This window comes from Lepisma saccharinum, chromosome 11 (assembly GCF_977018435.1).
Source record: "Lepisma saccharinum chromosome 11, izLepSacc3.1, whole genome shotgun sequence".
In the NCBI taxonomy this organism is placed as follows: Eukaryota; Metazoa; Arthropoda; class Insecta; order Zygentoma; family Lepismatidae; genus Lepisma; species Lepisma saccharinum.
Window position 1 is genome coordinate 52004480 of NC_139239.1, and position 12734 is coordinate 52017213.

A 12734-nucleotide genomic window follows, 5' to 3' on the forward strand; every position below is an offset into this window, starting at 1 on the left:
AAAATTCTATCCAAACTGTGATCACATTATAGTAAGACGGAGGAAGCGTTTTTAATTTAGCAATTCGCAAATTCTAACGTTGCTATGAGTATTATTCCTCTCGCTCAATATCCACCACAAATTGTAGTCAATTCCTGTGAGAAACAAAAACTGCCAATGAGAAAAGGACGAATAAATACCATGGATTCTTCAACACGGAAGACAAGGTGGAAAAAATTTCCAAATTTTTTGTGCAGCACTCTCCGTGACATTTTGCCCCGTGGAAGCTAAGAGGGGAAACCAAAGGTCGCTTGGTGCCGAGGCATGGGAAGGACAGAGCTGACCCACATCTCAGGTGTCCACCCCTGATTTCTCCTTTCATCGCTTCATAATCTTCGAACAGTACGACGAGCGGCGTAACCGAGGCAACATTCACCAACTGTCGGCCCAATTGACGCGATTTTTTTTGTCTCACTCTCGTCATGAACGTTACGGTTCGTCTCTTCATCTTCACCATATTGGTGAGCGGAGTCAGTTTCGACCCGGTTCGTAGCGAAGGGGAGAATGTGGTTCCAATGCTTTCGTCTGGAGTCTCGCTCCAAGGATCTGCCCTGGTAAGTCTATTCTCTATGTCATACGCTTTCTGATCGACCACTCTACATTTTATGCATTTTAGGCTGGCTATCTATTCTCTATTTCATACGCTCGTCGAAGAACTATATCTATTTCACACGCTTTCCGACCGGCTATTCTCTATTTCATACACTTGCCGGCCAACTATTCTCTATTTCACTCTTATTCCGACCAACTTTTCTCTATTTCATACGTTTGCTGGCCAAACCATTCTCTATTTTATACACTTGCTGTCCAACTATTCTCTATGTTGTAAGCTTTCTGATCGACGACTCTACATTTTTTACGTTCCCTAGCTAACTATTCTCTATTTTATACGCTCGTCGACCAACTATTCCTATTTCATACGTTTTTAGACCGGCTATTCTCTATTTCATACACTTGCCGGCCAACTATTCTGTATTTTATACGCTTTCATACGAACTATTCTCTATTTCATACGCTTGCTGGCCAACTATTCTGTATTTCATACGCTTGCCGGCCAACTATTCTGTATTTTATACGCTTTCATACGAACTATTCTCTATTTCATACGCTTGCTGGCAAACTATTTTCTATTTCATTCGCATTCTCTATTTCATACGTTTACCGGTTAACTATTGCTGACCAAACCATTCTCCAATTTATACACTTGCTGACCAACTATCCCCCATGTTGTACGCTTTCTGATCGACGACTCTACATTTTTTACGTTCCCTGGCTAACTATTCTCTATTTTATACGCTCGTCTACCAACTATTCCTTTTTCATACGCTTGCAGACTGACAATTCTCTATTTCATACACTTGCCGGCCAACTATTCTGTATTTTATACGCTTTCATACGAACTATTCTCTATTTCATACGTTTGGTGGCCAACTATTCTGTATTTCATACGCGTGTCGACCTACTTTTCTCTATTTCATAAGCTTACCGGCTAACTGTTGCTGACCAAACCATTCTCTATTTCATACCCTTGTTGCCCAACTTTTCTGTATTTCATACCCATGCCGGCAAACTGATGGCATTCTGGCTAAGGTTTTCGTTATTTTTGCTCAACGTGTGCATGCAAATACCAAGTTGTTACAGTCTGAACTTGCAAGTACTGACAATTCTGCTTGTGACTTAAAGACCTTTAGTATTGCAGGTAGGGTGGTACTGAGACTAGACCGAGACAGAGACAGCCCTGTAAAATATTACAGCAATGACTCCGAGACTTGTCGGGACGAGACCGAGAAGAAGATGCATCTCTAACATCGAGAAGACTCATGTGTTCTCCTATGTACTCCTTCGGGACTTTGACACGTCATTGAAAAATTCACTTAAACCAAATTTACTTTATTATACGACTTCTTTAGACGAACCAGGCGGATATCTACCTGCTTATTTATAGATAATGTCATATATATTTATTTTGTAGTGAACCCATTAGTGGTAACTGAGAGCCTATGCTGTGTGGTTGCAGTAACATACTCATGATATGTGTTCGCTTTCAGAGGACATGTAGCGTCGGAACGAGGCGTCAATCACAAAATGAGTCTCCAAACAAATGTTTGCGTTAATGACCCGTATACGTGATAAAATCTGTGCGGTTAGAAGAAACATATGACCAGTCACCGACTCTTCTGGATTGCAACGATTCCACTGAAAGCCAATGGGATTCTTACAACCTAGAAGTGTCCGTGACTGTACTATGCATGGCTGTCTCGTATATTTCCAGACACGAGTTGAAACAGACACTTTCAATCCGAGGCCGAGACAGTCATTTACAATCCGAAACGAGACCGAGACACTGCAAAATCTCGTATCGATACCATTCCTAATTCCAGGGCTGTCGGTTTATGACTACTCACACTGATCAGTGACTTTACCAGAGTTTTGGGTTCGAGTCTCGGTCATAGTTTCATTATTTTTGTTATTTCATCTTCTCACGAATCATCCTACTCAACAACGCTTATAGCTGTGTACTGAAGGTAGCAGCAGCGCCGACTTGTCAAAATTATTGGGGGGGGGGCACTGATTACTGAAATAAATTGATGAATGACTCACTCCCTCCCTTTTTTAAAATTTAAAATTACGTCTTCGTATAGTAGTCTTTAAGCAGCTATTATATTCCTCATGCAAATGAAATGTAACATGAAAAACCTTTAAAAAATATTTCAAAATCTCTTTATATTTTTGCGTCTGCTCATTTGTATTTTAGATAACAACATCTTTATTGAAAAGAGGCCAACCTAACAGTTATATGCTGGCCTCGGTAGCCGAGCGTGTCGGGTAGTTGACTCAACTCGCTTTGATCAGGAGGTCTCGGGTTCGAGTCCCGGCGAGGGCATGGGTTTGTTTTAATGTCCGCAACAAACCTGTAAACATCTTGGGTACTTTACTGCAAGCCAGTGTTAAATACCACCGGCGCCTCCGCCATGTACGATTGAATTACCATCTTAATTAGCACCACCAAAGAACACTACGCCGAAATCCCTTTAATTAATTTCTTGGACTATATTATGTAATCCCTGGAAACACATACCTGGCTGGTGTAATGGCCTGCGGTGGTGTCCTGCCTAGGGCTGTTGGCACTCAATCACACACACACACACACACTTGTTTACTAAACTTCAATGTCTGCCTTGTTCATCCACTAAGCTATCTATCGCAATCACGATAATTAACTGTCCATCGCAACTATCACAAAACCTCTCGTAACTCTCTATAAACCGTCTATCATAACTGTTCCGCAAGAACTGCCTCCTCGATGGCGCAGTGGTAGCGTCGTCGCCTTGTAATTAAGGGGTCCCGGGTTCGATATCCGGTGGAGGCACATAGTGGTTCGGATCCCACTTTAATCTGTAGGTCCAGTCCCGATTAGCCTTACTGTGCACAAGGTGGACTTAAAACACCAAATCAATCAATCAATCAATGTTCCGCAAAACTTCCTCTTCCTCTCCCCCGACAGCACTATATATTGCTTACCAATATCCTCTTCGCGGAAGTCAGGGGACAGGCACCTTGGCAGGCCATATACACCACACTACTGTCTTTTTTCGTATATTTTAGTCCCTGTATCTTCGAAAGCGTTCTTTTGCATACCAGAACGATAGCATCTAAAAGGACTTCATTATTAAACCAGTGGATAAAGGTGTAGCCAAGGTATACGTGCCCGTGACTGTACATCCCCAGTAAAGTGCCCACAATTTTAGTTCGCCTGTTCGCAAAATTATAAAACACTCAAGGCTACCCTATTATGTCTTACGGTTTGGCTGTGCCATTTTCCAATCACTAGAAAAACGTTGCTTGTGCCAGGAACGTGTTTCATTACGTAACAATCAGAAAACTAGAAGACACGTGCTAGATCAACATCAGTCTAAACAACGACCATTTGTGCTACTTTGGGAATTTTCCAGATTTAACACGCTTTATGTAATGCCACAATGAAAGTTAAATAACATCAATTCATACACTATATAATACGATGTTGAAAACATTCAATATTTATGATACAGTTGCCTAATATCGAATTTTGTAATTATATCCTTTTCAGTTGTTATTTAGTGCATAAGACAGTTGATTAGTTGTTCGTTAATTTTAAGACCAACGCTTGTGTCATCTACTGTATTAACAATTAATGAACTTCTGGCGATTATTGACCCTAGCCTCTTACTGAACGAAGCAAGAAGTTGCTATAGTTCTTTGTTTATATACTTGTTATTGTTGTACAATTGAACATTTTGAAATAATAATCAAAGTAAACTAAAATAAATATTTTCTGACTTTCTGTAAAACTTCATATAAACGTCCAAAATAAATTATATGTTACAAATGTACAAAAAAATCGATCTTTTCTATTCACTTAAATTTGTACCATACATTTCAATCGCACCACCTATGAATGATATTGTACATTAAGTTTTGATATTTAAAAATTGTTTAATGAGTTTGAAGAAAACCGGGACTGAGTATGTCCCGGATAGAACTTGTCCGGAACAAGGGTCGTAGGGGTCTGGAGATGAACTTTTGGGGGTACACTGGGACGGTAGTCACCTTAATAGTAGTAGTTTGGACAGAAAAATGGACACCAAACAATGGAAAGCTATTAGAATCATGTGCTTCTCTAACTAGACCTCCCTATATTAGTGCAGAGAGAAAGCCAAATCTTTGTTTAAAAGGGCGACAAAAATTGTTCACCAAAACAAAAAAATACGTATTTTATTAATCGTGTACACTTTACAGTGTTGCCAAATAATTTGGTCAGAATTACCAAACTTAACAAAGACTATTACATCCAAACGCGTTTGTTTTGTTCAAGCAAGTAAGTTTTTTCTGAGTATGAGATTGACTGATTACTAGAAATTACTTTATTATTATTATTTTTTTAAAAAATATTTTTACCACATTTCAGAGTCTGTGACACCCTTCAAAACATTTTCCCCAAAGTCGAGGAGACGGACGCGGAGCTGTAGCCTCCCCAAACTCCTTCCTAAATTCCTGTACGCAGTGACATCACTCGCCAAGGCCTTCGAGTCGGGAATCCCGACAGTAAAGCCTATCTCAATGCTATGGACGTTAACAATTTGCGGTTTTATCAACACCTCCAGCCAAGATATTAAACCTTCTAGTGTGTGGTTTCAAAAAAACCTGTTTCACTCCCATCTGGCTTCTTTCATCCACCAGTTAGTCCACTTTCTCGGCTCATTCTTTACTTCAAATACAGTCGACCACTTCCTCCTCCAGTCTTTACTACCGAAAGTTATTACGGAACTAAGACGAAGCATTATCTACCTTTCATCTGCTACTCTTGGCAGAGCCAACCACTGCTTCCTGCACAGTTCAATTGTGAGTAATTGTACCTTCTTTTCTTCCACAATGAAAATGAACTTGCTGCTTTTATTGTCATTTTATTGTCCTTTCCTTTTGCCAACTAAAGTTCTTTTAAATGTGTCTTTTTGTGATAGACACTCAGTCACTACCGGGTGATACAAAAGCAACATGCTTCGAAAAAAAATATAGCTTCAATTTCGGGGCGTACCCTTCCACGTAGTAATCCCAATCGTCAACCAATCAATAGCTTAAATTTCTTATAGTTTGATTTTAGGATTTAACTTAGAATGATATTTGATTTGTATTTCATTTGATATCGAAATTGGTTTTACGCAAATAACGTTCAATTATAAGCATACATAATAAACAGATAAAGCATGCGAGGTATAAATTAATAAAAATCTATGACTAAATACTGGAGTTTCCTGGGGAGCTATTGGCAATCATCTCTAAGATTATTAAGATAGCAAACCTACTAAGTCCTCCTCCCTCCTTTGATGAAATCACAAATCGTACTCTCTTACACAGTGATTCGAAAATCAACTTATACTTATTTCGACAAATTCTCGAATTGAAGTCTGCTTCATTAAGAGACAATTTAGGGCAGGGAGGCTAATCCTCCCAGATGGCGCAATGGTGACGTCATTGTAGGGGTCCCGGGTTCGACACCCGGTGGAGGCACATGGTGGTTCGGATCCCACATTAAACTGGATGTCCAGTCCCGATTAGTCTATCTGTGCATAAAGTGAACTTAAAAACTCAACTCAACTCACTCACTCATTGCCTAAGTAAAAGTTCTCCATAGCGTCAGTGGTAGTGTTCACATGTTTCTTGAATTCCTTGTTCATTCAGCATCTGGTACCGATTTTCTTCTTACGTTTTCCAATCTCCACATGTTACAGATATATTGTTACGTGGCCCGTTACATGAACGTAGCGTAAGAAATTGAAAGAAATTATGAATAGCCCGCGGAAAGAAATGAGTTACATCTGCACGTCCTTGAAGACTCACTGTCACTTCTGAAAAGTTCAAGCCTCTACTGACTTCCTCTTTATTCATATTACATTGGTGCTCACTCAAATTGCGTGATTGTTTTTCGTAATATTCTTCTGTCCCCCAGAGGGAAAATGTACTGGATTACCGATGCTTCATATCGACACCCAAACATTTACGTAACATATTACCATAACAAAAATACACGAAAAAAGTTAGATTTTTTGTCTAAAGTTGCTTCACGCCTACTTTTTGTTCAGATAAGCTAATCGGGATTGGGTCTGGTGCAGGGCGCACACAGCTTCCGCGAACGCCAAAACTAAGTGTTTTAAAACTGGCCTTCTAGCCTAACGAGACATTATTAGGAACTGTTAGGTTAGGACGGTCAGGTTTAGAACTTTTAGCATTTAGTTTTAGCGTTTGTTGGAAGCTGGGTGGGCCCAGCACCAGACCCAATCGGAATTAGAGCTATAGTTTACTATGTTATACGAACCACTATGTGCTTCTGCACGTGAATAGGAAGATACAGAAGTAAAAATCAAGTTTTAGCCACGTGACAGAGGAATTGCTCTAATTTCCAAGTTATTGTATTTGAGCTTCAGTTTGCAGACTTAATATACAAAATACTTATTCCTACTAGCGAGCTAAATTGCAACAAACTCAAACATCGTTTTCATTTTGTACAATAACAACCAAAGATTACTTTTTCCAAATACCTTAATGAAAAAGCAAAATTATGGAAACTAGACTTACATAATTCTAACAACATTTTTCGTAGCTAATTTTTAATAGTATTCTGAGTGAGGAACACTGTAAAGACTTACTTCTTGTTTTCTTACTTCTCTACTCTTTGAAAGTAACGTCGTTGCCTTGTAATCAAGGGGTCCCGGGTTCAATATTCGGTGGAGGCACATGACACAGTGGTTCGGATCCCACCTTAAACCGTAGATTCAGTTTCGATTAGTCTTACTGTGCATAAAGTGGACTTAAAACACCAACTCAAACTCTTTGAAAGTAGTAACCGTAACTTACTTTTTTAAATTACTTATTGAAATGATATTATTTGATTTTTGTTATTCAGCGTCGCTTTTCTGCCATCTTTGGCTAATCGGGAAGATGAGGATGAGTTATGACACGATGAAATGAATGAAGGGACATTCACAAAGAACATCCAAACCCAGGCCAGGATTCGAACCCGGGACTCCTGATCAGAGAGGCTGAACGGGACTGGACCTAAGGTTTAAATTGAAATGTGTCTCCACGGGGAATAGAACCCGATACCCTTTGATCTGTTACTTTCAAAACAAATACCTACCTTCTAAATACAGTGGACTCTCTTGAATTCGATTTCGAACTCCAAGGGGGCACGAAAACAATGCGAACTATCCAAGTTCGAATTAATCTTATTTCTCTATACTCTGTCCCGGTTATCTCTGGAGCAAGGCCCAAGCCCGGATTTACCTCTTTGCCGAGCCTAGACCAAACAAGCTCTACAGCCCCCATACCGTTTATCAAGAATGAAAAAAAATCATTATTTTCTGTATTACTATTTTTACTATTAACGGCTTGCAGTATTAATTAAATGATAATTACATACAAAAATGTAACAAAGCGATATGACATAAATTATATAAATTACATTTTAACATTTACCTTGTTTTTTAGATAATACTTTTATTGTTACTTTATTTAAAAAAGAACTGATTTTCGGAACCTTCTACAGAAATGCTTCCTGCTTTTCATCTTTCTACGTTTTTCTCTTTTTGCATTGTGACCCACTGAGTCTTACTCTTTGATCATTCATAATGAGCGTAATGACGTTTTGAACTTACTCCCCCAACAAATGAACGTCGGACACTGACACACGCGAGACGCGACACACCAGCTACTTCTTGAATAATATTCTAGAGCAACTAACAGTAGAATAGTAGAGTGAGATTATTTCCGTAACAGCTCTGGCCGTTCTGCGCATGCACCTTGGGAGCGAGTGATAACTTCCGACACTTCCAATCAAGAAGTAAACCGCTGACGTCATCTCTACTCTGCGCCTATAGCTAACTCTATTGCTCACGCTGTACACTGCTCGTAGGCTCGCTGGCTAGACTCGCGCAGTCAGCTGGAGATGTTCCGAATGCACGCGGACTCTACAATGCGATACCCATTTAATAATGCTTGCGCCGACAGTATAATTCTCAACAATTCAACGCGAATCACATGCTTTTGATATGCTGCCAATGCCGGCAGTAACAAGGAACGGCGTTCCTGGAACGCAGCCAAGCCGGTGTTGTCTTTCAAAAGCAAGCGGCAGTCTCCACGTTCTTGCCGCAAACGCCGACCCGGCTCAGCACAATACTGTACATTCGAAGCAACAACGTCGGTAATTAAAACAACAAATTAGTAAACTAGTTCCGAGCCCTGTTAGCCTTTCTCTCTTAAGAAATAGTCTTCTTTAACTTATATTTACAATACAACTACATTAAGTCATTCCATTCGTGTGTCCAGAGGAAAGAAGAGGCAATCCGAGAATTAGGTATTCCTTATAAATTTAAAACAAACAATCGTGCCGCCCGTACCAAAGTGCCGGTCTAGGCCCGGACCTCTTGCGCAGGCAATTGTTTTCATTTCCTTGCTCCAGAGATAGCCGACACAGAGTATAATGGGAAATTTCACCTGGATACCGGCACGTATCTAGAAATATATTTCGGAGGGGGGTAGGGGCATTTTAGGGGGCCGAACGAAGTATCTCAGAAATTATAATAAGATATAATTATAATAATGTTTAATTCTAATTAGTTATACTATAAATGTATTAAATTAAATTATAATAATATTAATTAAATATTTAAATTATTTAATATTTTATTGTTATCATTACATGAATAGGTAGATAAAAATCTATATAATAATAGATTTATAACAGCACATATTCAATATCTCCACAGCTTAGGTGTAAAATTTGTAAAAAAACAACTCCCCCGGCAAGGAAGTTAATGTCAAATAGTTAAAGAATTTAATATTTATTGAATAATTGAAAAAGACTGTCAGATCCAGTTGACGAATAAGTAAACTGATTGATTGATTGACTTCGTGTTTTAAGTCCACTTTATGCACAGTTAGGTTAATCGAGACTGGACCTACAGTTTAAAGTGGGATCCGAAACACTATGTGCCTCCACCTGGTTGCGTTCCAATACGTTCGGCAGAAACAAATAACCATCGATTATACAACAAATGCTCTAACAAATATATTTTCATTATTTAATTTTAAAACTTGGTAAGTCTTTCGGGTTAAGGAGTTCGGGACCAACCTTAAATACGCCCTTGCCTGGAGAAGACTCAATTTTACGTACAACGGACTTTTCTCTCAATCATACAAAGCTTTCTCTGTGACCTTCCGCCAAAGAGCCTCGGGTCACGAACCATCTCCTGGCAACACTTACCTTTTGGGGTGAAGAGAAAGTATGTTTGCATAATAAGTACACGGAATGGAATTACGTGGAATTATTCTTCGCCTGCAGGATTATTATGAGGCTGGGTCACTGACTGTGATTGATTACGTTACGTTACGTGTGGAAATTATCTACAGACATCTGTTGATCAGTATTTTCGGGTTCATCCTAGATGCACTCTTAGTGACGATGTTGTTTGTCGAGGTTTGGAGATGATGAGAGTGCTTTAAGAAACGCTTTTAGCCTTTTTCAACCTCTCTGAGGAAGTTTTTATTCTATCTTTACTTTTGAAAATGCTGTGTACAGTGACAGGCAATAAAAATGAGACGCATAGATCCTGCAATATGTTATGTGTGTTGTCTAACTCTACGGCGATAAGTGGATTTTAATACGAAATTTTCAATGTAATATTCTACCACCCACGTAGAGTTAGGCAACACACATAACGCCTTGCAGGGAAGCAAGTACAAGGTTAGCCCATAAAATAACGGTACTTTTTTTTAGGAAATAAAAGAAGTAATTACCTTCAAATGACTTAATCACCTTCAAAATAATCATCAGAGGAGGCAATACACTTTGACCAGCGTTTGTACAGGTCTTGGAAACACTGTTGATAGTCATTGACATTAAGTGTTCGCAAAATACGCGAAACATTTAATTTAATGTCCGCGACGTCGTCAAATCTTCGCCCTTTCATAGCCATCTTAAGCTTGGGAAAAAGGAAAAAAATCAGCAGGCGATAAGTCCGGAGAATATGGAGGGTGATTGATCACTGTCACTGAATGTATTAAAATGTATTGTTGTACAGACAATGCGGTATGAGGCCGAGCATGATCGTGTAACAGGAACTATTGGCAAGAATCACAGAGTTCCTTCCTAACCAGCTTCATCCTGTTTCTGAGTCGAACAAGCACTTCCTTGTACTACCACTGATTGATTGTTTGGTTTTCAGGGACAAATTCATGGTGGATCAGTCCTTGGGAATCAAAAAATGCGATCAGCAGCACCCTTGTCTTCGATTTCGACATCCGTGCTTTTTTCTTTACGGGTAACTGTCCTTTCCACTGCGCACTCTGTATTTTTGTTTCGGTGTCATATTGTAAACACCAGGTTTCATCTCACCATACACTGCCCGTATCATATGTAACGTTTCGGTAAACGATTTACCCAATTTGTAACAAAACTTTATGCTGTAACGTTGTTCCATCTTGGTGCGTGTATTTTGTACGCCGCCACCTGCACACGACCGCATCTGACGCACGCTTGCCCCGATACCGACTGCCTGTAACAAGTTGAAACATGCATTGACGGGAAGTTTAGATATAGCTCTTTGCAGTGTTGCCAGAATACGGTACCTTTTTATTTGGTTTGGTTCTTTTTTTTTTTTTTGACAGTTCGGTTTCTTTATGTAGAGACCTGTAGTCCGTCCCAGCTAACTGTGGAGCAGGCAAACGCAAACAAGTCTTTGCGCAAGTAGTGACGCGAGACGGCTCCACCAATGAACACGTAAGAGGAACGGAATTGCGTGGAGTGGGGGAAAGCGACTGCAGCTACCAGCCTTCCCAGCAGCTTCGCTCTGGCCATTCGATTTCCTTCGTTTCTCTGACGATATGCGCGACCTTGATCCACAGTTAGCTGGGACAGGTTATACAGTTGCACTACGAGACCAAGGCTGGAAAGGGACGAGATAGGAAAAATCTCCTTACATGCAAAACGAGACAAAAGACTACCAAGACTCGGAACGTTTCAAAAGTTAAGTTTTTTTTTTAAGTGTACTTAGGCTCGGTGCCAAGTGAGAGGCATAGAGAGAGAGAGAGAGAGAGAGAGAGAGAGAGAGAGAGAGAGAGAGAGAGAGAGAGAGAAAAGAAAAATAGAGAAACAAGACACATACAGACAGACATAGAGAGGGGAAAATAAAGATGAAAAAAATTAAACCTATAAGAAAAATATAAATAAGAGAAATTGATCACGAAAAAAGTAGGCCTAAGCATGAACACAGAGATACTTAATATGGAGAAAAAAGATAAAGAGAACAATGTAGGAAAGGAACGCAGAATATACATCCTACAGACAGGCACGTATCTAGAAATATGTTTCGGGAGGGAGGGGGGGCGAACCAAGTGACTCAAAATAATAATAAATATAATAATCATTACGTTTAAACTAAAATAATTATAATTATATTAAATTAATTAAAATAGTATTAATTAAAATATTCAAATTTATTAATATATTTTTATTACATGAATAGATAAAAGGAAGGTAGAAGAATAATTATATATCAGCACGTACTTATTTTCTAGCTTATAGTTAAGGTCGGCAAAATTTTTAAAAAAAAGTGCCCTTGCTAGGTAAAGTCAAATAGAAAAGAATTGAATATTTATTAAATTTAAAAAAAGGATGTTAGGTACAGTTGACGAAAAGTAAAGTTCCTGGTGAAATTTTATGAATGTTATGTTGTTAGTAGTAATAAATCCTGTATAAATCTTCTACTGTCATACAAAGTGGTATGATCACAATCTATTCCTTGCCTTCCAATAAGTTTGGAGAAAATAAATAATCCTCGATTAAATACGTATATATTAATTATTTAATTTTAGTTATTTTAATAATCCATTGTTTTCATTATTTAATTTTTGTACTTGGTAAATCTTTCGGAAGGGTCCGTACCCCCCACCTCCCCTTAATACGTTCTTGTATATAGACTCTAGTCACTTTTCTATCTAATACCAAACAAAATCACAATAGCTCGAGCTCTTGGGTTATACTAAAATCTTTACACTTACGCTGATGATTTGCTCCAACTATTTACTTTAGAAACTACATTGAAACAAATACAAACAACAAGAATAAACAGATCATGTAAAAAGGAAAGTAATTTTCATTG

General features: G+C 38.8%; 1 protein-coding gene across 1 annotated transcript in view; it reads left to right on the forward strand.

The window, feature by feature from the left end:
• The first annotated feature begins 393 nt into the window (after nucleotides 1-393).
• LOC145995248 (phospholipase B1, membrane-associated-like) overlaps nucleotides 394-12734 on the forward strand; it is a 38604-nt gene continuing 26263 nt past the window's right edge. Inside the window, exon 1 of the mRNA XM_083131815.1 lies at nucleotides 394-593. Within this exon, the coding sequence (XP_082987941.1) occupies nucleotides 462-593 (132 nt within the window). The 5' untranslated portion in view covers nucleotides 394-461. The remainder of the gene's footprint in view (nucleotides 594-12734) is intronic.